General features: G+C 53.4%; 2 protein-coding genes across 2 annotated transcripts; one reads left to right on the top strand and one right to left on the bottom strand.

Moving 5' to 3' along the window:
* Positions 1–1,294: 1,294 nt before the first annotated feature.
* Positions 1,295–4,905, bottom strand: EIF4E1B (eukaryotic translation initiation factor 4E family member 1B; the record flags this gene model as incomplete). Its single annotated transcript, XM_082380456.1, has 7 exons — positions 1,295–1,925; positions 2,287–2,426; positions 2,560–2,673; positions 3,408–3,471; positions 4,085–4,180; positions 4,461–4,701; positions 4,812–4,905. 7 exons carry the CDS (start codon positions 4,903–4,905, stop codon positions 1,811–1,813), a joined length of 864 nt encoding a protein of 287 aa, XP_082236582.1. The 3' UTR covers positions 1,295–1,810.
* An 11,521-nt stretch (positions 4,906–16,426) lies between these two features.
* Positions 16,427–25,626, top strand: SNCB (synuclein beta). Its single transcript, XM_082380558.1, has 6 exons — positions 16,427–16,748; positions 17,366–17,495; positions 20,301–20,342; positions 20,554–20,672; positions 24,544–24,633; positions 24,983–25,626. Exons 2-6 carry the CDS (start codon positions 17,375–17,377, stop codon positions 25,013–25,015), a joined length of 405 nt encoding a protein of 134 aa, XP_082236684.1. The 5' UTR covers positions 16,427–16,748; positions 17,366–17,374; the 3' UTR covers positions 25,016–25,626.
* The last annotated feature ends 429 nt before the right edge of the window (positions 25,627–26,055 follow it).

The following is a 26,055-nucleotide window of genomic DNA, read 5'->3' as shown; positions in this document are numbered from 1 at the left end:
ACCGCAAAGCTCAGGACCAGCGCCACCCCAATCCCCGGCCTTGCCGTCTGTTCCCATCCCTGGAGAGGAGTAACTACTGAGCTGGTGAGCGAGAGGAGGATGGTTATAAGGATGGTGTTTTTAGCACACATGCAGGACGTTTTATTACAGTGGAGCCCAATCAGAAGCGCTTTTTGGGTGCTAGGATGAATTGGGAGATTGGGATTGACATATATATACTTGATACTATGTATAAAATAGATAACTAATGAGAACCTACTGTATTGCTCAGGGAACTCTACTCAGTGCTCTGTGGTGACCTAAATGGGAAGGAAATCCAAAAAAGAGGGATATTTGTATACGTATAGCTGATTCACTTTGCTGTACAGTAGAAACTAACACAACATTGTAAAGCAACTATACTCCAGTAAAAATAAATTTTTTAAAAAAGCGCTTCTCACTGGACGGAAATTCTTTTTTTTTAATTTACTTTATGGCTGCGTTGGGTCTTCGTTGCTGCGCGCAGGCTTTCTCTAGTTGCCGTGCGTGGGCTTCTCATCAGGCTGGCTTTTCTTGTTGCAGAACGGGCTTCAGTAGTTGTGGCTCACCAGCTCTAGAGTGCAGGCTCAGTAGTCGTGGCTTTCGGGCTTAGCTGCTCCGAGGTATGTGGGATCTTCCCGGACCAGGGCTCGAATCCGTGTCCTCTGCATTGGCAGGCGGATTCTTAACCACTGGGCCACCAAGGAAGCCCCGGAAATTCAGTTCTACCTCTACTGGTTCAAACTCAGACCGGATGACACCTGGGTCTTGCGAGGGCCACTCCTGCTGCTCCCTGCCCCTTCAGTTTTGCCAGGGGCATACACTGCATCCCCTGGCTCAAACCCCTTTGGCGGTTAAAGCCCCTCCCCCACCGTCTAACACCTCTCCCCCCTACCAGCTTCCACCCTGATCAGGCTCCTTGGTACCTGGGGGGGTCTCACATGAGCCCTCTCAAGGCAGGACTAGAGCAGATCAAGGTTTGGGGGGCCTGAATTTTACTCAATTTTAGAGTCCTCTTTAAAAATAATTCTGGTTTTGTTTAAAAGTATTTATTCAGATAGGAAACAGAAAGGGGCTTAAGCTTCATCACCTTCCAGTTAATCATCGTCTAGCAGAACCATAGTAAGGCCTGACCACCTCTCCTGGGCCAGGGCCTCATCAGCCCCACCCCCGCCGCCCACCCCTGTCACTCTAGGGACCCACGCACAGCTGGCTGAGGGGAGGTGCGGGATACAGGGTAGGCTCCAAGGCTACAAATCTGACGAGAGGCAATCCATAAACGTTTTTAAAGCAGAGTGATCATTCGAGAGAGCTCCCCACTCCTGTCCCTGAGCTCCAGCTCTGGGTCAGCGGCCTTGAGCCCCCTCCCCCAAAATGGAAGAGTCTGGCCCTCAGGCCACCTAGCCTCTTTCCCCGAGGTGGGGAGCACAGAGTCAGTCGTAGAACCTGGGATTCTCTCCTGGTATCTTTCCACCTGCAGTTGAGCCCTCCTCCCACCAATAACTCACCTCACCCCACTCTACCCAACCCAACCCCCAGGGTGAAACAAGCCCAGGGTTTCCTCCACCTTTCCATTGCCCTGGTCCCTCACATTGGGTCCCCCACCAGAACTGCCCCTAGGCCTGGGCCCCAATTCACATTAAAGAGTGTTCGTATTCACTCCAGAATAGGTGAGAACCATGCCATCTGCCCCTAGCCCAGCCCCTTTTACACACACACACACACACACACACACACACACAGCAGTGGGAGGCTCAGGGGCAGCCGAATGGGCAGTGGGGCCAGGGTCCCCTCACACCACAAATTTGTTCTTGGCTAGGGAGTTGCTCTTGGCGGCCGTGTCTGCGTGGGCCTGGTACCCAATGATGGTCTTTGTGGAGAGTCCCAGGCGCTCTTTGTAGACACGCCTGGGAGGTAAGTGGGAGAGGAAAGGAGACAGGCAGTCAGCAGCCGGTCCTGGAGATAACGTGGGACCCTGGGTCCTTTGCTCAGAGCTCCTACCCTGGTTCCAACCACAGTAACTCCTGTTGTATTTGTCTTACCCATGTGGAAACCCAAAATGTGCCTAGTGCAAAGGAAAAGAGGTCTGTTAAGAAACAGTTTGAAATTGAGATGGCACACCCTTTTCACAAATGGGGAAGAAAGAAGGGAGAGACAGCATGCAGAGTTCCAGAGGTCTCCCGTGCAGGCCAAACCACACCCCTTCCACCTTCCCCTTCTCTCCTAGAAGAGACCCAGCCCCCACCCTGTGCCAGAGATACCCCTCACCCAATGCGCAGCACGCCCTCCTGGTTCTCTGTCTCTCTCGTCCACACGGCAATCTTGTCCCCCTTGGTTCGGATGTTGATGACGGCCCCACACACCTCCCGGCTGTGCTCCTCAAAGCTCTCCCCGATCAGACACAGCAGCTGGAGCCAAAAAAGGAGGAGGATGAGACTTCCTGGCGGGCACAGAGTCTGCCCCCACCACCCTGAGACCACCACCACACACCAGCCCAGCCCCTTTCCCTTGGGAAGCCTCCTCGCCCAGCCCCCCACTCACCGTCTCCAGCCATAGGTGGTCCAGCTCACTGTGGCGCTGCTGCTTGGCGAGGCTGACCAGCCAGCGGCCACCCCGCCTATTCCTGCTGTCTTCCCACATGGGCTCAATGCCATCCTGGGAGGCAGGCTGGCAGATCAACCACCTCCCTTTGTTCAAAGGAAAGTGAGGGCCTGGCCACCTCCCCAGGTCCTGCTCTAGCCCCTCAGTAGGCCTCCACAGGCCAGAACCTCTCTGCCTTCATCCCTCCTGTACAAGCAGGTTCTACCAGCCATTCAGCCCCCCAGACCCTCCTGTGAGTTCCCACGGGCCCCTAAGCCTCAACATCTGTCACCTCACATAGCCTTGCGTGGGTGTGTGTTTATCTCCTTTACTGAACCAAGTTCCTTGATATGAGAGTTCAAATGGAGGTGACTAAGAAAGCATCTGGGGCAACCCCAGTGTGGCCAAAGGCAGACATCCCAGGCTCAGCTGGACACAAGTCACCTAGGGAAATCTTTAAATGCTGATGTCAGGGCCCCACTGCACAGCACCTCCAGGGACAGGCCTGGACATTGATGAGTGTCCTGGGGCAATTCTGATGCACGTCCCTAGTTAAGGAGCCAGGCCAGAAACCTAGGCTCCTTCCTTGTTCCCCCTTCTTCCCCCTCCCCTGTCCTTCAAGGTACAGCTCAGGTCTGACACTCTGTCTATGCTTCTGCAGAGCGGTCCTCCGATCTGAAATTATACTTGGCTCTGAGGGAGGCTGTCCTCGGCACCCCACCTCCAAACCCCCTGTGAGGTAGGAAGCTGGGAAGAATCACCCCCCCTGTGCCCGGGGGAGGGGGGAGCGGCGGGGAAGCAGGGCTTACCTTGAACAGGGCATAGTCACAGCCGGAAGAGAGCTTACTGGCCAGCTGGATGTTATTGTACATCCTGGAGAGAGACCCCCACCCCAGGCTGAAAGTCCAGGCTTTTTAGAGCCTGGTTCCAACTGGCCTCAGACCCTTCAATCTCTTACCAGACCCCACTGCTTTCCACCCACCTTCCAGCCTCCAAGCCTTTGCTCATACTGGTGCCCCCTGCCAGGAATTCCATCCCCACTTGCCCAGACCTTCAAATCCCACCTTCTCACCCACCTCTAGGGTTTGTGAAGCACCTTTCAGATCCCCTCACTGGATTACCACAGACACTGAGACAGCCTAAAACTCACTTTGTGGCTGAGACAAGCTCAGAGAGGGGAAGGAACTGGCCCAGGGTCACAAAGCATGGAGCAGCAGAGTCAGGGTCAACTCCTTGTTTCTCCCACTTCCCAGGCTCTTTCCCTGAGTCCCAAGGAGGCTTCAGGGGGGGATGTGCCCCAGCCCAATCCCCCCGCCACCTCCCTGCAGAACCCACCAAGCCCCAGTCCTCAGCAGATGCTGCAAGGCCCCAGGAAAGACTGGGAAAGCTGTGTAGGAAGCAGCTCCCTGGAGGGGTGGGGTCTGGGAAGGATCCCCAGCTCAGAACCCCCTGGCCCCAGCCTCCTCCATGAGGGACAGACACTCACGCCCAGAAGTCCTCCACGGTGTCAAACTTGGTGACCAGATGCAGGTTATCCTGCCAGGCCCTGCTGCAGTCATTCTTGAAGAACCACAGAGCCCACCTGGAGGAGGGCGGGCCAGGAGGAAGCAGAGTGCACCCACCTGCCCGCCCCCAGCAGCAGCTAGGTTGGCAGGGAAGCCCTGTTCCTCCAAGGGCAAACAGACCGCCCAAAGTGACTGGAGCCAGTTATCCTGAAGGGCCAGGGGATGAGTGAGGGCCTTTAACCCAGAATCTCAGCTGGGTTAAGGCTGGAAGGGCCACCAGAGCCCAAGTCTTAGGCCAGCTCTGGCCTTTCCCAGATGAGGAAGTGAGCCCAAGGCCAAGAGGAGGGCCTGCCCTACCTGTTCAGCAGCAGGTGCAACTCCAGCTTGCTCTCCACGGGGCCCTCAGCCCGGGCCTTCCTCAGAGCCTCCTCTCCCACCCACACCGCCGCTGCTGCCTCCTCTTCCTCTTTCTCTTTCTCCTCCTTCTCTTTCTTCCACTTTTGGATTCCACCCTCAGCCTCTTTGGCCTGACCAAGGAAAGAAGTCAAGGTGGGCGGTGAGCCCCGGCCTTCGCTGCCCGAGGGGGCGGGCGGGTGGACTTACAGAGCGCGCAGTAGCCATGCTACAGCCTGGACTCCACGGGCACCCAGCATGCGAGGGGGCCCCCAGCTGCCGGCCTTTAACCCACCATCGCCCCGCCCCGCTCACCCAGGACAGGGGACTGGGAGGAGCCAGCGTAGGGGTGGGGGTGGGGGTGTTCAGAGGGAGAAGGGCTTACACTATTATTTCCATCAGCAAGCATTTAGTGAGCACCTGCATGCAGCCCGGGGGGGCTGGGAACACAGCTGTGACCAGGCAGACCTAGCCTCCACCCACATGGCGCTGGCCATTTGGGGGCTGAGACATGATGGTAAGGGTCAGTATTACGGGTCTGCCCTTAGTGAAACCGCATGCCACCAAGGGTGGACGCTGAATTTAAAGCAGACCGTCCCAGACATGGCAGAAGCTGCGACTCTGACATGGGGGAGGGGGGCAGGGCGGGGCCAGGTCAGAGACCTTATACACATATTGTGGTGTCTCCTTTTTGCTGTCATTCACCCCCTCGATTTCACCATCAATGTCATCTGACCCAGGCATTTATCTGGTCTCTGGAAGCATCTAAGGGTTTTCTTTCTAATGTGATTATTTGGAAACGAGGATATTAAAAATCCACATTTTTGGTTGCTCTTGAAATTTTAGAGAGGTCTGGCAACACTGGGGCCTCCTTCTCCCAATCTGCTACTGATGACGCTGCCTTTGGAAAGAGCAAATGAGGTTCCACACAGGCCCGCCGGCCCACTGCACTCCTGCTTCCTACCTCCTGGGCCATCTGAGTGTTCTCCACCTGGGCATGGATGGCAAGGGCCAGTACACCTGTCATACAGCCTGGGTTCAAGTCCTCCCTGCCCTGACCTCAGCCAAGTACCTGAACCTCACTGAGTCTCAGTTTCCCTGTCTATAAAATGGGAATGTTAATGATACACAACGCAGAAGCTTAGGTATTAAAAGATATAAAACACGTAAAGCCCACAGAACAAGGCCTGGCTCAGTGGTCAATAGCAGTCAGCTGAGGGCTACCCCAGGGTGGAGGAGGGACTGGGGAGGTGAGGGAGGGAGGGAAAGCTCTGGCTGGGGAGACCCTTTCCCTGCCTTCTGAACAGCAGCCTTTTCTGCAGGGGCTGAACCCTCCCCAAACTTCTTAAGGTTTCTCACCCTCCCCTTGTCCACTTTTAGGGTCCCAGCTCTGTAAGGGACCAGTCCCTTCCCCTCCCCCACAGCCAGAGGAGCCCATGACCACCTGGAGGCTGACGGTTAACATCTGTTCAACCCGCATCCCTGAGCCCCAGGGTGTGCCAGGCCTAGGCCTGGGAGGCCGTGAGGAGCAGAAGATGAGTGGCCCCTGTGCTCTGGTCTATCAGGGGAGCCAGGCATCAGGTAACCTCACAAAGACCTGTGTCATCATAAATGCAGACTTCTGAAGGAAAGGATTTCACAGATGGGAGAAGACAAAATCCATGACCTGGGCTTTAGAGCAACACTTCTCAAGAGCATGGATCAGAATCACCTGCAGGGCTTGTTAAACACGGACCACTGGGCCCTGCCTCCCAATTTCTGATGCCTTAGCACAGGGCTTGGGCCTGAGAATTGGCATTTCTAACAAGTTCCCTGATGATGCTGGTCAGAGACCCCATTTCAAGAACCACCGACTCAGAGGCAGTTCACAGAAGAGGTGACGTTTGAGCAAGACATTAACTAGGTAGGTGGAGGAGGGCATCTCGGGGAGTGAAAGCAGCACGTGCAGAGTCTCTGGGGCAAAGGGCCCATGAGGTACTGGAGGAAGAGAAGAAAGACCACCACTGTGGCTGACGCCTAAAGGGGGCAAGGATGGTGAGTCTTGATCTTAGGAGAGTGGAGAGCCATTGGGTGCTTCAAGTGGGTACAGAGGGGCTGGGGAGGTAATCAGATGGGCTTTCTAGCAAGTTCTCTGGCTGCTGTGTAGGAAACAGACCCTGTGCAATTAAGAGCAAGTGGGAGGAGATCTACTTGGATGCTGACGTAGCTGTCCAGGTCACAAAAGGGGTGGCAGGGAAGATGAAGAGAACATGTATTTAGAAGGAAGACTCAGTAGTGCTTGGTGGTGGATAGGCTCTGGAGAGGTGGGCATGAAGTCCCAGCTACCTGTTGCTGCATAACAAACCACCCCAAACACAGTGGCCTAAAACTACAATAATCATTTATTTTGCTCACAGATCTGCAATTTGGGTAGCACTAGATAGGAATGGCCCATCTCTACTCCAAAGCCCTATCGATTGGAGTGGCTTACAGGCTGGGGCTGGGGCTATCTGCTCACTCACAGTGGGGCGGTCTTTGCTGGCTGACAGATGGAACCTCAACTGGGGTGTCAGCTGGGACAGTTCTATGTAGCCTCTCCATGTGACCACTTGGCTTCCTCACAGCATGGTGGCTGGGTTCTCATAACCAATGTCCCAAGAGATGAGAGGCAGAAGCTGCCAGTTTCTTAAGGCCTCAGCCTGAAACCTGGTACAGCTTTATGTCCAGTGTACTCTTTTTGAGTCCCAGGGCCCACATTCAACAACAGGGACATAATCCCACCTCTCAATGGGAGGAATGTTGAAGAATTTTGGACAGAAGAAGCATTGGAGGAGGGCCAGGCTTGGGGAGAGATCAGGAATCCAGATTTGATGGAGAAAAAGGGAGAAAGGACCCTCTCCAAGTGCTGGACATGGTTTTAGCTGCCTTAGAGTCCTGGCCCAGAGCCTGGCATGGGATGATCATAGCAGCCACAGCACCCCTTCCCACCATCTTCCACGTCTTCCAGCGTGGGGCAGCCCCTGGAGTCTGGGGTTGGGTGACTATGAAGAGACCCCAGGAGGAAACCCTCCCCGGCCCTATGGGGTTCTGGTCCCTACCCCAGGCCCTCCCAAGTCTGTCTGTGGAGGACATTTTCACAGTGGGGTTGAACAAGCGGGGGTTCTTGAATCCCAATCCTGCCATTCTGTTCCTAAAATATCTCGAATCTGCCCATTACTCTCCCTCCTTCACCTCAGCAAACATCGCCATCTCTGGCCTGGGCCACTGCCTTTTCTCTCCTAACACTCTCCTTGCTTCCACTCCTGCCTCCCTACAAAACATCCTCCACCTGGCTCAGAGGGATTATTTAAACAATCAGTCTGATCACTTAACTCCTCTCTTTAAAACTCTCCAGGATACCCAGGATGTGATCCAGTCTAGGTTCTGGGACTGCAAGTTCCTGCACGATCCAGGCTTACAATGCTGATCCTCCAAGAGGCCAGTCTCGTTCCTGCCTCAGGGACTTTGCACTTGACATTTCTCCCCAACTCTTTATATGACTGACTTCTCCCTGTCCTTCAGGGCTTGACTCATGCCACCTTCTCAAAGAGACCTTCCCTCACCACTCTATCTAAAGTAGACCACTCTCCCCTATGTACTTCTTTTTTTTTTTTTTGGCTGCATTGAGTCTTCGTTGCTGCGTGCAGGCTTTCTCTAGTTGTGGCGAGCGGGGGCTACTCTTTGTTGTGGCGCACAGGCTTCTCATTGTGGTGGCTTCTCTTGTTGCGGAGCACGGGTTCCAGGCACGCAAGCTTCAGTAGTTGCGGCACATGAGCTCAGTAGTTGCGCACGGGCTTTAGGGTACGCGGGCTTCAGTAGTTGTGACTCGCGGGCTGTAGAGCGCAGGCTTAGTAGTTGTGGCGCATGGGCTTAGTTGCTCCATGGCATGTGGGATCTTCTGGACCAGGGATCGAACCCGTGTCCGCTGCATTGGCAGGTGGATTCTTAACCACTGCGCCACCAGGGAAGTCCCCCATATACTCTTTAACTCAGCATCCATTTTATTTCCTTCTTAGCACTTAGCACCACTCATTCATTCATTCATTCAAAAAATACTGACCTAGCAGTTACTTTGGGCCAGGCACTGTTTTAGGCAATGGGGGGTAAAGACGTGAACAAAATTGATGGTTCCTCCTCTTTGCTTTGGAAGGCCCTAGGACTAAGTGTTGACAGAGTGTTGATCTGTCAACACTTGCTGTTTCACGGTCTCACCCAGTCTTGGGCATTGAATGTCACAAATACAGTACACCTGTGGCCCCAATCTGAAATCCCAAAGAGCACATCCAGCTGCCTGCTCACAGCTCCACCTGGGTATCTAATGTGCATCTGGCTCAGGCTTATTGCATCCAAAGCTGAATTCCTGACTTTCCCCTGTCCCCAGACCTGCTCCTCCCACAATCTTCTCCATCCTTCCACCTGCTCAGCCAAAAATTCTGGACTGGTCCTGACTCCTCTCTTGTAACCCATCTTCAGCTCTACCTTCAAAATATCCAGGATCCAGCCGCTTCTCTCCATCTCCATTGCCACCACCCTAGCCCAAGCGGACTCTCATCTTCCCTGTACTATGGCGATGGCATCCAAACCGGTCCCAGCTTCCACCCTGGCCCAAGAACAATCTACTCCCTACACAGCAATCTTTAAAAAGGAAAGTTAGATCACATCACTCCTGAGCTCACACTACAAGGGTCTGTAAGGTGCCACCAGCTCTCAGCCTTCCCTCCCCACTACTCTCCACCCCTCACTCACTCCACCACACTGGCCACCTTGCCGGTCTTCAAATGTGCCAGGCCCACGCCTGCCTTAGGACTTTACACTGGCTGCTCCCTCAATTCCTACCTCAAGCCAGGCCTTCCCTGCCCACTGCATTTAACTGGTCAAGCCCGCAGCCTCACCCCAGCACCCCCATGCTCTTTCTCTTCTTTGCTTTCCCTCCAAGCACTTATCACCTCCTGATGCACCCTATATTTTACTTATTTATTTTACTCATCATCTGCTTTCTGGTACTAGAATATAAGGTCCCCAGCGCCTCTTTTACTCACGACTCTGTTCTCCAGTTCCTGGAGCAGGGCCTGGCTCAGAGCAAGTACCTAGAAGTCAGAGTCACGAGGGAGAATTGACCATTAGATTTAGCGAGGTGAATGTCACTGATTTTGACAAAAGGGACACAATCTAAGGCATTTTATTTGGTCACTAGTTCATTTGTTAATTGTCTGCCGCCTCCTTCTAGAATAGTAAGTTCTAGAAGAGCAAGGACTTCATGCATCTTGTTTTCTGCTGAATATCCAGTACCTAGAACAGTACCTGGAACACAGTAGGCACTCAGGAAATCCGACTGAAAAGAATAGAGGCCAATGACCAGTTACATGACTTTCCCTCTCTGGGTGTCAGTTCTTTCATCAGTAAAGTGGGAATGAAAGTGCCTGCTTTAAGGGATTGATTTTAGGGCATAATGATGTAGTGCCTGGCACACAGGTGTTCAATCAATATCACCCACCCACCTCCCTCTGTTCTTAGCACCCCAATCCCTCCTGCCTGTCTTCCTCCCCATCCTGAGGCCCAGACAGCAGTAATGTTGGTAAATGTTCAATCACACTGTCAGGCACCACACTCAGAGTTATAAAGACACTTCTGGATTTTTGCAGAACCCAGACAAAGCTAGGATCCCTGGGATTCTCTTAAGAGAGCACCTGCTGCTCCAGCTGGGATTTTCTCCCAACCCCTTCTCCACACTCTCCCAGCCTTTCCTCTCCAGAAGCTTCAATAACTGTGCTCCTTGGTACACTCGTAAGAAGGGGAGAGAAAAGAGAGGAGTGGAGCGGCCCATTTTCCAGTGGGGAGAGAGAACAGAAACAAAGAGAGGACCCCAAGAACTCACAGGTTTAGTGCCTGGCCAGAAAGAGACCCAGGGGCCTGCGCTCCGCCATCCTATGCCCTAAAGGTGGGCTGGCCATGTGACATGGGGTAAAGAATCCATTGTGCTAGAAAGTAGTGGCCCAGTAACCATGCCACCTTCTTCTGGAGACAGCACATATGCAGAGAGAGAAACAAAGATGTAGCAAATGTTACCAACTGGGGAATCTAGGTGAGGATATCTGGGTATTCATTGTGCTAATATTGCAACTTTTCTGAAGGTTTTGTTCATTGTATTATGTTTGCAACTTTTCTCTAGGTTTGAAGTTTTTAAAAATAATAAGTTGGGGGCAAAACTTTGGGAGGGGGGACAGAGCTGCTAGTGGCTCACCAGTAACCATTCTCCCCTTGTCATACTTTGATTCTAGGAAGTCATAAGCCCAGCAAGATGACCAGAGTTTTCCAGCCTCCCTGCAGCTAGGTGTAGCCAATGAGAAGTAGGCAGAAATTGTTGGCTTCTGGGAAAACTTCTTAAGAAAGAGACAGAAAACTGGCAGGTACTCTCTTTACCCTACTTCCCTTCCTCCTGCTTTCTACATAGACATGATGGCTGGAACTGCAGCAGCCATCTTGGGCGTTGAAGGGGCCTTGAAGGTGGAATCCAGGTACTAAGAATGGTAGAACAGGAAGGTAAGATTCTGGGTCCCTGATGACTGTGAAGTCATCACACCAACTATGGACTGCCTACTGCAGGAGCACGGCTTCTTTAAGTGAAAGAATAAACACCTGCTTTGCCTAAGCTTTTTTTTTTTTTTTTTTTTAAATCTCTTTTAATCTCTAGGTCTTCTCCCTGATTCCATCTCTTTTTTTTTTATTCCTTATAGTTTATTTGTTGAAGAAACTGGTTGGTTTTTCTTTTTAACATAAGGATTGTTTTGTTTTGTTTATAAATTTATTTATTTATTTTTGGCTGCACGGTCTTTCTCTAGCTGATGCGAACGGGGGCTACTCTTCGCTGCTGTGCGCGGTCTTCTCATTGCGGTGGCTTCTCTTGTTGCAGAGCATGTGCTCTAGGCACGCGGGCTTCAATAGTTGTGGCATGCAGGCTCAGTAGTTGTGGCTCACGGGCTCTAGAGTGCAGACTCAGTAGTTGTGTTGCACAGGCTTAGTTACTCCGCAGCATGTGGGATCTTCCTGGACCAGGGCTCGAACCCGTGTCCCCCGCATTGGCAGGCGGATTCTTAACCACTGCGCCACCAGGGAAGCCCTGCCTAAGCTTCTGATTAGCAGCCAAATGAACTTCCCACCTGATTCAGATTTCAACCTGTTTTCTGCTCCTTTTACACTCTGGACTTTTCCACCTGCTGGATCATCTGCTGGGAAAGCTCACCACCACTTGTAAGGTCTTTCTCATCTTTCAAAACCCAGCTTGAATGTCACTTTCTCCTGGAGGCTTTCCCTAGGTACCTCTTCCCTCGTGGACTCCCAGCACCTCCTATTGCTGCTGTTAAACTCCCCCGCAGCCTGCTTGCTGACCATCCGAGGATTCTTTACTACTCATTGCTTTGGCTTCCCTGTAACATTTTGTCCTCTAATCCCTCGGTTTCCCTGTCACCGCTCTCTCCAGTTTCTCCTCCTCTCTGTGCTGCTCCTTCTCAGCCTTTCCCCGGGCTCCGCTGCCCCTGGCAACTCAGGAAGTTTGCAGGAAATCAGGATTCTGTTCTGGCCCCTCCATTCTTTTCACTCTCTTTGTTCCCCTGGGCTATTGCATCCTCCATCCACCACCTCTATGCAAATGACTACGAATCCAATGGTGTACTGGGCTGGCTTGGACCAGCTCCTGAGAACAAAGTTTCAGGAATTTTGTGAGCCAGGTGTTAAGGCCATTATTAAAAATTAAGTTATATAAATTTATGGTTATATAAATATGTTTAAAACAAAGTTAATAAACACTCAAAACATAACTTCCTAGTTATTTTACTATCTATGCTTTTAAGATTTTTTTTTTTTTAATTAATTATTTATTTATTTATTTTATTTTTGGCTTGTGTTGGGTCTCCGTTTCTGTGCAAGGGCCTTCTCCAGTTGCGGCAAGCGGGGGCCACTCTTCATCGCGGTGCGCGGGCCTCTCACTATCGTGGCCTCTCGTTGCAGAGCACAGGCTCCAGACGCGCAGGCTCAGTAGCTGTGGCTCACGGGCCTAGCCGCTCCGCGGCATGTGGGATCTTCCCAGACCAGGGCTCGAACCCGTGTCCCCTGCATCGGCAGACAGATTCTCAACCACTGTGCCACCAGGGAAGCCCAAGATTATTTTTTATCTATTTTATCTGAATGGTGGAAATGCTCAGAGACATCACAGTGACAGCTTGAAATCAACCACAGCAGGAGAATTTACACCACGGATATGGGCAAACTCTACAAATCAAGGTGCTTCCCTGCTTGGAAAGCCATGTATTAAAGATTTCCCACTATACCAGGGCCCAAATCGATACCTGAAGCCAGCCTGGAGTGACTTCCTGAGCTCTGGGCTCAGATATCCAACTCTCAGCTGGACTCCTCGTCCAGCTAGTCTATCAGGCACTGCACATTCAGTGTGCCCCAGACAAACACACCATCACCCCCCAAAACTGCCCCACCCCCTCAATGCCTATTTCATTTTGCAGCAAGATCACTCACCCCATTGTCCAAGCCAGAAACCTGGGAATCTTCCTGGACTCGTCTCGCTCCCTCTTCCCCAACATCTAATAAGTTATGTCCTCAGTGATGCTCATGTCTCCCCTCCAGTCCTGTTCCAGCCTCATCGAGGCTTCCCTGGTTCAGGTTTCATCATTCCTCCAGTGGATTCTGCCCCAGCCTCCTCACTGCTCTTGCTGATTCTAGCAGTGTCCCCCTCCAACCCACCTCCATTTGGGCCCCATAAAATGCAAGTCTCATTTAGGTCTCTCTTGTATTTAAAATCCTTCAGTGACTCCCCAATTCCTAAAATAGGGAGTACAGACACCCTTCGTATGTTCTTCTTTCTCTCTTCCTCCTCTCTCCTCCCTACTGCTTGGTCCTTCCTCATCTGACATTCAGGGGATCTTAGTCGAGAGTCACAAACATCACTTCTGGCTTATTTAAACAAATAAGGAGTTTATTATCCAATAGTGGGCAGCTCAGAAACTCTCCTGGAACGCCAGAGTCCCCTTGGAGACCATGCAGCCTGGAATGATGGCCAAATCACATTGTCAAGCAGTCCCAGGAAGACTCCCCAGATGCTACAGCTGAGTACAGACAGTACAGCTTGCCCTGTTGGTGCTTGATGCTCCCAGAAGTAGTGCTGCCCCTGGTCCCTGGCAGGAACTGCCACACCATCACCATCACCTGTCTTCACCAGAGCAGACTCTCCTCCTTCCCTGCTTCTTCCTGGCACTAGGTTCAGGTTCCAAGTCTGGGGCTGAGGTCACATGTCCTGGCAAGGAAAGCTGGGAAAGCATCGTCAGCTCCTGGAGTGGGGAGATGGGCTCTGCCTCATAAGGTGCGGGATCCTCCAGACATAGGAAGGAGGCAGTTTCAATGATGAGAGGCCATGCTGTCCCCCATGCTAGCTTTTAAAATTACACAAGTAAAATACTATTCAAGGTAAAGTAATCAAACAGCACAAGAAGGAAGGTGATGAAATGTACAAGCTTCTCTCCCTGAGTTCTCTCAATCCCATTTGCCAGGGGCAACTACTGTTAACAGTGTTTTGGAAGTCCTTGCAGGTGTGTTCTTTGTATATCCAGATGTCTATATTTATATATAAGGTGTCTGTATATAACTGTGTGAGTGTATGTATTTTCCTTGTATCAAAATTGACTAGCTCCACAAGAAAAGGGAACCCGCCTACACTGTCAGTGGGAATGTAAGTTGGTGAAGCCACTATGGAAAACAGTATGGAGGTTCCTCAAAAAACTAAAAATAGAGTTGCCATATGATCCTACAATCCCATTCCTAGGCATATAGTGGGAGAAAACTATAATTCGAAAAGATACATGCACCCCAATGTTCATAGTGGCACTATTTACAATAGCCAAGACATGGAAACAACCTAAATGTCCAATGACAGTTGAATGGACAAAGAAGATGTAGTACATGTATACAGTGGAATATTACTCAGCCATAAAAAAGAATGAAATAGTTCTGTTTGCAGCAACATGGATGGACCAGGAGATTATCATATGAAGTAAAGTCAGAAAGAGAAAGACAAATACCATATGATATCACTTACATGTGGAATCTAAAATATAACACAAATGAACTTATCTATGAAAAAGAAACAGACTCACAGACATAGAGAACAGACTTGTGGTTGCCAAGGGGGCAGGGGGTGAGGGAGGGATGGATTGGGAGTTTGGGATTAGCAGATGCAAACTATTATATATAGAATGGATAAACAACAAGGTACCACTGTATAGCACAGGGAACTATATTCAATATCCTGTGATAAACCATAATGAAAAAGAATATGAAGAAGAATGTATATATATATATGTATAACTGAATCACTTTGCTGTGCAATAGAAATTAACACATTGTAAATCAACTATACTTCAATAAAATAATTTTTTTAAAAAATTGCCTAGCTCCACACATTACAGTTTGGCACCTTGCTTCTCTCACCTCACACCATGTCTTGTCACACTCCCATATCAGTACACATGGGTCTAGCCCATCCTTTCTAATGACAGTACAGAGTCGCACTGAGTGGATGAAACACAAATTAACTAGCCAGTCCTCTACAGAGGGACATTTAGATTATTTTCCATTTTTTGCTACAATAAACCAGGCTGCAGTGAACATCCTTGCACAAATGTCTTTGTGTGCTTGTATGAGTAGAGATCCAAGGGATGAATTCCTGGAAGAGGAACTGTTGGCTCCAAAGGAGCATGCATTTATGTCTTTGGTAAATGTTTCCAAATCACCTTCCAAAAAGCATGTGACAATTTGCAGCTCTACCAGCAATCTGGGAACATTTTTTTTCCAGGCCCTGCGTAGTCTGGTTCCTGATTGCCCTCTCACATACCCTGCATTTCCAACCACAGTGCCTTTGCCCATGCTATGTCCACAGCCTAATATTCCCTTCCTCCCTTGTCTGCCAGATGAAATCCCACAAGGCCCAGCTCTGATGTCACCTCCTCTGTACAGCCTTCCCTGACTCCCTTGAGCTGTCAGAGTCCCCTTCCTCTGAGATCCCACAGCTTTTTGGGCATAATTCTGTCATATACCAACTAAGGACCTATGTGTGCCTGGCACTCTATGGCCATTTTGACAATCCAGACCATAACCACACTAAAAAGGATCATGTTCACCTCCTTCTCCCTCCCTCCTGGTTCTTCAGTCTTTTATCTGTTCCCAAGCACAGTCCTGCCTCAGGGCCTTTGCACTTGCAGTGCCCTCTCTATGGATCTTGCCCTCAAGCATCCTGGCCTTGGCGCCTCTCTGGGGTCTCTGCTCCCATTCACCTTCTCACAAAGGCCTCCCCTGACCAGTTGGTCTCAAGTGCCCCTCCTCTAGTAACTCTGGTTCATCTCCATTTCATCATCTTCATGACACTTCTCAGAAGCTGAAATAACCTTGTTTGGTTTAAGTGTTGACGTTTATTTTCTGTCCTGTGACCCATCTCTGCACACACAGAAACTCACCACTGTAAACTCCCGAAGAGCAAGGGACCTTGTTTTCCTTTTCCGCTGTCTCCAGCCTCAAACCTGCCTGGCACCTAAGCGCTCAATAATCGTTCATTGAATGAACCATCCGTATTTTACAGAAGAGGAAACTGACATTCAGAAAGGAGAGCTGAGTAGCCCAAGGTCCCACAGTTAATAAAACCACAGCTGAGATCCAAACAGGTCTGAACTCTAAAACCAACTGCACGTCCCTATTCTCAGCACGCCGCATTTTCTCCCTCACCAGACTAGACTCTTGGGGGCAGGACTTGAGTCTGACGACGCTCCGGGGTCCCCATTGGCGTGTCCCGGGCCCGCCCCGTGAGGCTAGCGGGCTCCGCGGAGATGTCACCCTCCCCGCCCCCTGTCAGTCAGGCTGAGGGGTGGCGCGGCCGCCAGTGGGGGCGCTGAGCTCAGAGCTGCCGCAGCGCCCCAGCCAGAGCAGAAGCGCGCGAGCGAGCAGGGCGCTAGGAGCGAGCGGTGGCTGGCGACGCACCCAAGGCCAGGGCACTACTGCGCCCCAGCTCAGGGCTCGCGCCCCGCCTGCTGCAGACCAAGCTGAGCGCCTGGCCACTGCCCGATCCCCCATCGGCCCCGAGCCCACACCAGCCCGTCCTAGCCGAGCCCCTGCATCCGCCTGCCGCTGCTGCAGCCGCAGCCGCAGCCGCAGCTCCATCCCCAGCCCGGAACCCGCATCCAGGTGAGGCGGCCGCGCTCCGGGCGCCCGGGCTGAGGAAATGGCTGGGAATGGAGAGGGAACTGGATGGGATGGGGAAGGGGCTGGAGAACTGAAAGAGGACGCCGGTGGGTGCGTGTCAGTGTGCGCCCCGGGATATGTGTCTCTGTTGCTCGGTGTCTGCAACTGCCTGGGTGGCCGTGTGGACGTGCGTCCGCGGCCGTGTGCCCCGCGTGTGTCAGTGTCCGGGCGCGTTTGAACGCCTGCATGTCCTCTGTGCACGTGAGCGTGTCCATGGAGTATGTTTGTGTGCATGGCCGTGTGACTCTGTCGTGTGTGTACAGACAGGCCCCGGGGCTTCGCGCCTTGCCCAGCACTCCGGTTCCGCGGGGCTGCAGGTTGCAGAGCCCCGGATAACCGAGGCGGTGGCCTCTCCTGCGTCCCCGGTTTCAAGGACGCTAGGACTCGCTGCGGCCCTGTGGCCTAGCGCTGGGGAGGGGGTAAGGCGGGAGGGGGTTCCGGGCCCGGAAGGGCGCCTTCGGTCTCAGGAGGGAGGGGAGGGGACACCAGCGTCCCTCCGGAAGGGCTGGCGTGAGAACGCGGGGCCAGCACATCCGTGCCCGTGTGTTCGCTCTCCTCAGGCCGCCAGGATGGACGTGTTCATGAAGGGCCTGTCCATGGCCAAGGAGGGCGTCGTGGCCGCCGCGGAGAAAACCAAGCAGGGGGTCACCGAGGCCGCGGAGAAGACCAAGGAGGGTGTCCTCTACGTCGGTGGGCGAGGGGCGGGGCTTCCAGGGTGCAGGGGTTTTGGTGTCCTCCGATGGAGTGGAGCTGAGGTCCTTAGAAGGAGGGAGTGGGGGGTCTGGGCAGGAGAATATGAGTCAGCAGATGGGGCCGGGTCAGCAGGGGTCACTGAAGTCATAGCCAGCGATGGAACCTGGGCCAGTGATGAGACCGACCGGAGGGGGAATGGTGGAAAGGTTGGTGAGGGTGGGGTTCAGCTGAAAGTCCAGGGACCAGTGCGGGGATCAAAGGAGACAGCCTTCTTTTCCTTATTCTTCCCATTATTAATAGTTACCTGGTGCTGAGCCCTTACTCTCTGCCAAGTACCCTGTGAAATACATCCATAACATCTATTACCTCATTTAATGCTCCCTGCCCATCCACAGACCAGGGAAACTGGGGCTTCCCAGAGGTTTAACTATCTTGGTCAAGGTCACAGCTGATAAAACCCGAAGCTGGAGTTTGAGTCAAGCTTTATGGACTCCAAAATGCCCCCTCCCCTTGCTGTGCTCCCCCCTGTATTGTTGGGGCTCCCTCCCAGCCCTCCTCTCCAGCTACTTCCACCTCTGAATCTCTCTCTGGGTCTCCCTCCTCCCAGTGGTTCCACCACTGGCATCTCTCTTCTGGATGCACCCTCCTTGCAGCTGCCAGCTGTCATCAGGAGAAAGGCCAAGTGGTTAAAATGTCTCACCCTAAGTGGGAAAAAAGAGGGAGCCTGCAGGATCATTTGCATAAAGGGAGGCAAGAAACTGATTGAATTCTGTCTGCTGATTCAGGGCTTAACTTTTGTGCGGTCTGTAGAATTATCTCCTATTCAGGCTGTAGAGGGCTGGTTAACTTGCCCAGGGTTGTGGCAGACTTGAAGTTGTGATAATTTGAATACTTATTGACCACCTACTATGTGCTGGTAGGTGCCGGCTCTCCTGATAGTGATGCCAAGTATTCCAGTAGTGGGATTTGACATCCAGTGGCTGGGGTGGAGGGCCACTTTGGTAGGGTAAACAAAGAGGGTAGCATCTGAGCTGAGCCCGAAGAATAAGGAGGGTGGGAAGGCGGTGCAGAAAAGCAGGTGCAAAGGCCTGGAATGGGCTGAAGGACACTGGGTTCGAGAGCAGAGGGCAGAAAGCAGTGGTAGGAAATGAGATCAGAAAGGTGGGCAAGAGCCAGTTCATGAGGGGCCCCTGCAGGCCCGGGCAAAGCATTATTATAATTGCCATGACAGACTGTAACCCAGGGACTGACAGGATCTGACTTCAGTATGGAAAGGTCCCTCAGGCTTCTGGGGACAGAACAAATTGCAGGGAGACCCACTGGGGGGTAACATAGTCGCCAGATGAGGGTGGTTGGAGCTAGGGCAGAGGTGATGGAGACTAGGAGAAGGCCTGAGCCCACACCTGCTGGACCCCAGCTCTGGCCTCCCTCTTCCCTCCTCCCTTCTCCCTCAGCCCTTTCACTCCTGTGGACTCCTGGCACCCCTGACACTGCTCCTTGCTAACAGACTCGGCCCCTCCCTTTCCCCTTAGATGGGCACCTCCTGCTCCTCCCCCTGACCAGGAACTCCTGATGGCCCCCAGTTCTTACTCATCAAAGCCTCAGCTCCCTGTAGCCTAGCATTCAACGTGCTTTGTGGTCCTGCCTCAGTTTCCATTGCTTCGAGCACACAGACCCCATCGATGTGCTCCATGCAGGCCCTGAAAACACACCTCTCTATGCCTTGCCCACATGGTCCCCTGTGCCTGGGACACCCTCCTCAGTCTCCTTTCTGCATATCCACCTGCTCCCCATTTGTCAAGACCCAGGCAGTGCCCCCTCCCCCATCACATACCCCCTGAAGGCTGGAAGTCCTCTCCCCACTACTTGAGGTCCAGGACACCAACTCTGCTCTTCTCTTTCCCCCATCTGACAGTGAGCCATTGTTCTGGAACCTGAATCAGAGCAGGTGCCAACAAGCATTTGTGGGAGGAATAAATGGATGTGCATGCACAACCCCCGACCCCTGCCAGTCTCTGGGTCTAGCTGGCCTTAGCCCTGAGAATCCTGTCTTCTTGCACCCTCCTTCTGCCGGCCTCAGCTGGCCCAGACACCCATTTCTGGCTCTGTCAGTTGTTGTCTGGGTTGCCAAATCCTCAGGATGGGAGACAGCCCACTCCCCTGAGGGCATCCACCCCCCACCACCTCAGGTTAGGGTCTCTTGCCTTTCCCAGTCGCTACCCTCCTGGAAAGACCCAGCCAATGCCATGGGTGTCAGGCACCATATTCACATCACCCTTATACACCCATTCTGCATCTAAGACTCTCCCAACTTCGGCCAGAAGGAGGGATTTGCACTCTAGTTAGAAGAGAGTCTTTAGAAGAAATGGAGCGGGGAATGTTGGGATGTGAGTGTCCTCGGGTAGGATGTGGGCAGTTATGCATCAGGGGCACCTTTCCAAATACAGAGCCTTTTTGCCCTGCCCCCAGTTCCACCCCCATCTGCTCCCATCCTGGACAGAGGATTAAATGAACCGGCGCAGGTAGAGTGCTTTCCCAGTGCTGGCGCTCAGGCAACATCCACCAGAGGTGTGGGTATCATATCAGGTGGGGGTGGCAGGGGACAGAGAGTGGGGAGAACTGGAAGTCCTGAGGATGTAGGCATGGGGGGCACTTGTGGGATTTGGGAACCCAAGGAGGCAGTGAAGGGCCAGGATGCCCACTGCTGACTGGGTCCCTCTGCCCACTCTGTAACCACTGTACTTGCTGGAGTCTGTTCCCTTGGCTCAGAGCCCTTACGTGTGCTCCTTTTTGTCCCCATAGGAAGCAAGACCCGAGAGGGGGTTGTACAAGGAGTGGCCTCAGGTACCAGCCCAGCCCTGCTCAGCCCTGTGTCCTCACCCTGGCCTGGGATCTGGCTGGCACCCAGAGACTGGGGGGGGAGGGGTGGTGGAAGAGGGCACCCCCAAGGCTTCCTGGGGGTGTGCTCCATGGGAAGGCAGGCCCTGGGACACTATGGAGGAGGGTGGCATCTATGCCTGCTTCACCCTGGCCCCCAACCCTCTCCCTGACGCAGTGGCTGAGAAAACCAAGGAGCAGGCATCTCATCTGGGAGGAGCCGTGTTCTCTGGGGCTGGGAATATCGCAGCAGCCACAGGCCTGGTGAAGAAGGAGGAATTTCCCACCGATCTGAAGGTGAGCTATCCTTCCAACACACACACACACACACACACACGTGCCAGGCACACCCATAAACCTGCCACCAGGCTCCCTGTTCCCCCAGCTAGCCTGGGGCACAAGCCACCTTGCCTCACGTTCTGCAGGGCCCTGCTAGACGCAGCTCAGAATGAGTCTGCATGAAGCTGTGTACGGGCATGGCACTCCCCGTGACTGTGACCCAGATCTGGCTGGATACATGTATCCTGATTGTGAGTGTCATTTGGACCACTTTTGGCCTCATCCACATATGTCACTGATTGTTCACTCATGTCTTTTCAGTCAACAAGTATTCATGCCAGAGAGGGATTGTTCTAGGGGTTACGACAGAATAGGTTCTTACATTCATGGAGCTGACACTGTAGTGGGAGAAGATACAGTAAAAAGCTAACCAGTAAGCAAGATGGTTTCAGACAGGGGTATGTGCTATGACGAAAAGACAAGGGTGAGGGGACAGACAGTCAAGGGGTGAGGAGGCTACTTTAGTTGGGAAGGCTTCTCCGAGGAGATGACCTTAGAGCTGACACCCAAGGGATGAGGCAAGCCATGTGGAAAGTATATTTCAGGCAGTAGGAAGAGCACGTGCAAAGGCCCTGAGGCAGGTATGAGCAGAAGTGGGCCATGGGGAGGGGTGAACTGTGTGTCACACATTTGTGCAGACATGTTACCCCAGGCAACTGGTGGCGGCTACCCACGTGTGCATGAAGTCAGATACCTCATTAGGACATGCTGTAGGGTGAGAGCTGTGAGCTCTGGAGCCCCACAGAGCTGGATCTGAATCCCAACTCCACTACATCCTGTGTGACCCTGCGCAGGTCCCATCATGTCTCTGAGCCTGATTCTTTGCCTCTAAGACGGGAGATGAGCACAAAAGGACTTTTAGGTAGATTAGAGATAATGTAGCTCAGAGGTTCTCAAAAACTTAAGTGTGCATTAGATCACTAGGAGACCAGGTTAAAATACAGACTGTTGGTCCCATCCCTAGAATTTCTGATTCAGCAGGTCTGTGGGGCTCAAGAATTTGCATGTTTAACAAGTACCTGGGTGATATTGATGCTGAAGGTCCAGGGATCACACTTTGAGAACTACTGATGTGAAAAGCCTGGATGGCATAGTGAGTGCTCAGTAAGAGATGATGGCCCCACGATCACATGGTCAGCCTGTGTGTGCCCCCAAGGTCTTGTGTCACCATAGGTGTGCTAGGACAGTGCACTCTGTGGGTCTCTATGATGTCTGTACAGACACGCCTCCCATGGGGTGCTCCGTGTTGTCCACGTGTAAGTGCAGACTCTGCCTCTGTGGGGGTGGGGCTTCCTTCAGCATGATCAGGAGATCAGTGTGCATTCAGCATGAGGGTATCCATGCTGAGGAGACCCCACAGCACCCTCCACTCTAGACATTTTGCACAGTTGGTTCCTTCCCCTGTCTGAAAGCTGGGACCTGACTCGGAAGTTCTGGTTCAAGTCCTGTCTCTGCATTTTATCAGCTGTGTGACTTTCCATTTCTTATCCTTATGTCTCCAGTGATTGCTCCCATTCACTGATCTCTTGTGTGGGTAGGCACTGTTCTAGACATTGTACATGGAGTCACTCATTGAATCTTCACAACATCCCTGTAAAGAAGGCATCACAATTAGCCCATTTTACAGATGAAGGAACTGAGGCTCAGCGAGGTAAAATGTCTTGCCCAAGATCACAAATCCTGACTGCCCCCCTGAGAAGGTGGTTGGGAGGATAATAAGCTCAGGTTCATGTCACTGTAGTCCCTTGGTGCCAACATGGGGCCAGGCCCAGCGCTGACAGCTGGGGTGCAGAGAAGGCAGGTCTGGGCCTGAGCTCTCAGCTCAAGGCTTGGTGAGGGCCTTGCACAGAACCATTTCTCTCAGGCTGCCTTCCTTTTACCAGCACTTGTTGACACTTCAAGCCTCCTCTCTCAAGGGAGTTCAAGATCATAGACTTACAATCCAAAGCCAGGCCTTTGGGGCCACTGGGCCCATGGAGAACCCATGCAAGCCGGGGGCGCAAGTTTCTGTCTCTACCTCCAGTCTGCTCACATACGTTATCATGGAAGCCTCCCCATATGCATACAAAGCAGAGACACCATCCCATTTCCCACCCGAGGCAGCTGAGATCAGAGGTAAAACGACTTACCTAATGGCAAAGAGGTAGTGAATGGCCAGGCTAGGATGGTTTTTAAGTGAACTTTTTATAGAAGTACAGCATTCATGCAGAAAGCATGCAGCTCCATGAAATTTTCACAAATTCAACTCTCCCCAAGTAACCAACTCCCAGATCAAGACACAGAACATCAGCCCCTTAGAAGCCTCCCTTACACCTCCTCCCAGTCCCTACTCCCAGGGCCAAGACTAGGGTGAGAGAAGTGAGGTATCTGGGGCACAAAATTTAAGGGAGGATGCTTATTCCAGTGTCTCATTTGCACCCCAGGCACCTGACTCTCCTCACCTTTGTCCTGGCCCTGTCTCCCCCCGCACAGCTAATTGCTTCCTGACTTCTATCACCACAAATAAGTTGGGTGTTTTTCAGCTTCACATAAATGTTATCCTAGAGCACATGCTCTTCTGTACCTGGCTTCTTTCATTCATCAGTAAGCGTGAGAGTCAACCATGCTGTGGTGTGCACTGTGGTTCCCCATCCTTGAGGTGCAGTAACCACTGTGTGATAGGACGACAGAGCACACATCCATTCTACTGTTGTTGGACATTTGAGTTGTTTCCCAATAATGTGCAGAGCTGGGATTCTTAATAGTCTGTTTCTTTCCTGGGTTCTTGTCATAGCTGGGTGACTTTGGGCAAACTAACATTTCCCCACCTCCTGGGCCTTGATGGACCCACTTGTAACTGGGGAAAGTGAGCCAGGCCAGAGTGTAAACTCATGTGCCCACAGGGCCCATGACAGGTAATGTGAAGGAGCTGAAGCTGCCTGGATGGAGCCGGAGCAACTAGAGTGTAGAGGTGCCAGCCCTCCAGGGTCCCAAAATTCTCACCTCTGTCCAGTAGGGAGGGACAGTGGTTACATATGGAAGTGGGGGAGGTGGTGTGCCCCTTGCCTACAGGTTCCCCCACATGTGGCCTTGTACAGCCGTGCCTGGACCTCAGGTTACTGTGAGTGCCCACGTGTGCAGCCAGCTCAGTCCCGTGTTTGTGCACATACATGTGCTCGCCCACAGGGGACTGGCCATGTGTCTGGCAGCCCCCTATTTGCGTGCCTGCTGGTCTGCACCGGTCTGGACAGCAGATGCAGTGGGGAGGGGAGAGTCTTAGCTCACACATCCAAGCAACACCATGAGCTGTCGCTTCCAGCTTATCTTAAAATAGCAACAGCTGAAGAAACCAGGCCACACAGGGCCCTGGGGGAGGGATGGGTGGAAAGTGGCAGGGGAATGGCTCAGAGCCCCTGCTCAGCCCTGTCCCTGAGTCTCCATCTCCTTCCAGCCCAGAGGAGCCTCCAGGGTTATCTCTGGGGACCTGATACGCACCCCCTCACAGAGCTGACACAAAGAGGGTAGGGATAAATGGGTGACTGAGTGTGCCATCTAGCTCCCCATCCCACCCAGTCCATATGATGGAAGCGCAGGAGGCTGCCACGTGCTGGGGAGAGGGGTATGGAGAGCCCTCTCCCCCTCGCCACCCCCAGCTTCAAGCCATAATTGGAGGAATTTCACTCCTCCATCCCACTTCCAAGGCACTCCAAATAAACAATTTAATTAAAAATTCTGGTTGCATTGCCAACAAAGCCTAGCCTTCCCCCAATCAGCCAAAAGCTTCCCAAGGTAGGAATTTGAGGGGCATCCCCAGCTGGCCCCATGGGCACTGTCTCTTCTCTGCCTGCAGCCAGAGGAAGTGGCCCAGGAAGCTGCAGAGGAGCCGCTGATTGAGCCCCTGATGGAGCCAGAAGGGGAGAGTTATGAGGAACCGCCCCAGGTGAGGGGTGTCAAGGCTGGGTGGGGCTTTGGGCATCCCCAGCTGGGATGGGAGGTTCCTGGCAGGATAAGGTTGGGCCTGGGAGCTTCAAGCCCCCCTCTTCTAGAACCCAGACACCAGAGGTGGCAGCAGGGAGGGAGGACAGATGGGGCCTAGCACTGGGTGCCAGGCACCCCTGCCCAGAACATCCCAGATGTCCCCAACTTCCAGGTTTCTCTTCTGCCCAGGGAGAGGGACATGCACTGTTCCTCCTTGAGGGGGAGGGGTCTCTGGGCCGGGCCTGGCCACTTGGTCTCCAACCCCTTCCTCTTTTGCTCTTCTCCACTCCACCCCCATCCCTCTGATGCAGGAGGAGTATCGGGAGTATGAGCCAGAGGCGTAAGGGCCCAGGACGGCCCCCCACCAGCAGCACAATCCCTTCCCTGTCCCGTGCCCCGCCCCCCAAGAGCCAGGGTTGTCCTTCTACCCCTTCCCCTTAAAACATGAGATCTTCCTTCGCTCCGAGGTGCCCCCTCGGAGCCTGTGTTAGAGTCTATCTGTCTGTCCCACCTGCCCGCGTCCAACCCCGGGGCGTGGACAGGGCCGGGGCTGCGGCCATGGCTGGTAGCCTCGCCCCACCTATGTTGCCCCCTCCCCACCCCATCCCATCCCATCCAGTGTCTGCGCGAATGTAGCATGTTCGATGTGTTTTTAAACGAATCGGAAAGCAACGGCTCCCCTCCACCCCCGACAGAGGCTCTCTGAGGGGCCCCGGGGAGCCCCAGAACCCCCCCCCCCACCGCATTCCCACATCGACCCCAAGAACCTTTTTTTTTTAACCAAAACCAGGAGCCAGGCTGTGCCATGCCCCTCCCCCAGCCGGCCCGGTCCGAGCGCGGGCGTCGTGTGTCGTGATTGTGGCATGGAGAGTACCCCACCCCCGTGTGAGCGTGTCCCGGGCGGGCGGGCCCGGTCGCCCCCCGGGTGTCCATGAATAAAGCCAATCTGTCTGTAGCAGGCGCCGCACGGGCAGGGCTGGGCTGGGCTGGGCTGGGCGCCGGATGGGGACGACCGACAGGCTTCCACGTCCCAGCCTGCCCCACGCCCCTCTTTGGGGCCCGGCACACTCAGCCCAGGTACAGGACTGACCACATCTGGCCTCAGCTACTACCCGCCTCGTACCCCCGGGGGACGACCTGGATGGAGGGTTGCCCCCAGGCTGGGCCACGCTGCGGCCTGGGAGGCGGTAAGGCGGCCTCGGGCGCCACCTATTGGACCGTAAAGCGCCTACTGGGCGTGCTGGGCGGAGGGAAGCCCGGTGCAGCCAAGGCGCACGGCCGACAGGCTCAAGGCGCATGCAGCGCAGGCGCCTCGATGGTCACGCACGCGCGGACCAGCGTGCACGCACGCTGGCCGACACGTGCAGACCCGCGCGCGCACTCA

Source organism: Balaenoptera borealis, assembly GCF_965194805.1.
Source record: "Balaenoptera borealis genome assembly, chromosome: 2".
NCBI classification, from domain to species: domain Eukaryota; kingdom Metazoa; phylum Chordata; class Mammalia; order Artiodactyla; family Balaenopteridae; genus Balaenoptera; species Balaenoptera borealis.
Note: the sequence above shows the minus strand (reverse complement) of the source record. Positions and strands in the feature narration are given on the sequence as shown.

Excerpts from the sequence above, each read along its gene's own strand:
- SNCB (XM_082380558.1), top strand. The coding sequence starts at position 17,375 with ATGGACGTGTTCATGAAGGGCCTGTCCATGGCCAAGGAGGGCGTCGTG. Across the intron at positions 20,673-24,543 it reads AATTTCCCACCGATCTGAAG|CCAGAGGAAGTGGCCCAGGA; the intron begins GTGAGCTATCCT and ends CTCTGCCTGCAG. Across the intron at positions 24,634-24,982 it reads GTTATGAGGAACCGCCCCAG|GAGGAGTATCGGGAGTATGA; the intron begins GTGAGGGGTGTC and ends CCTCTGATGCAG.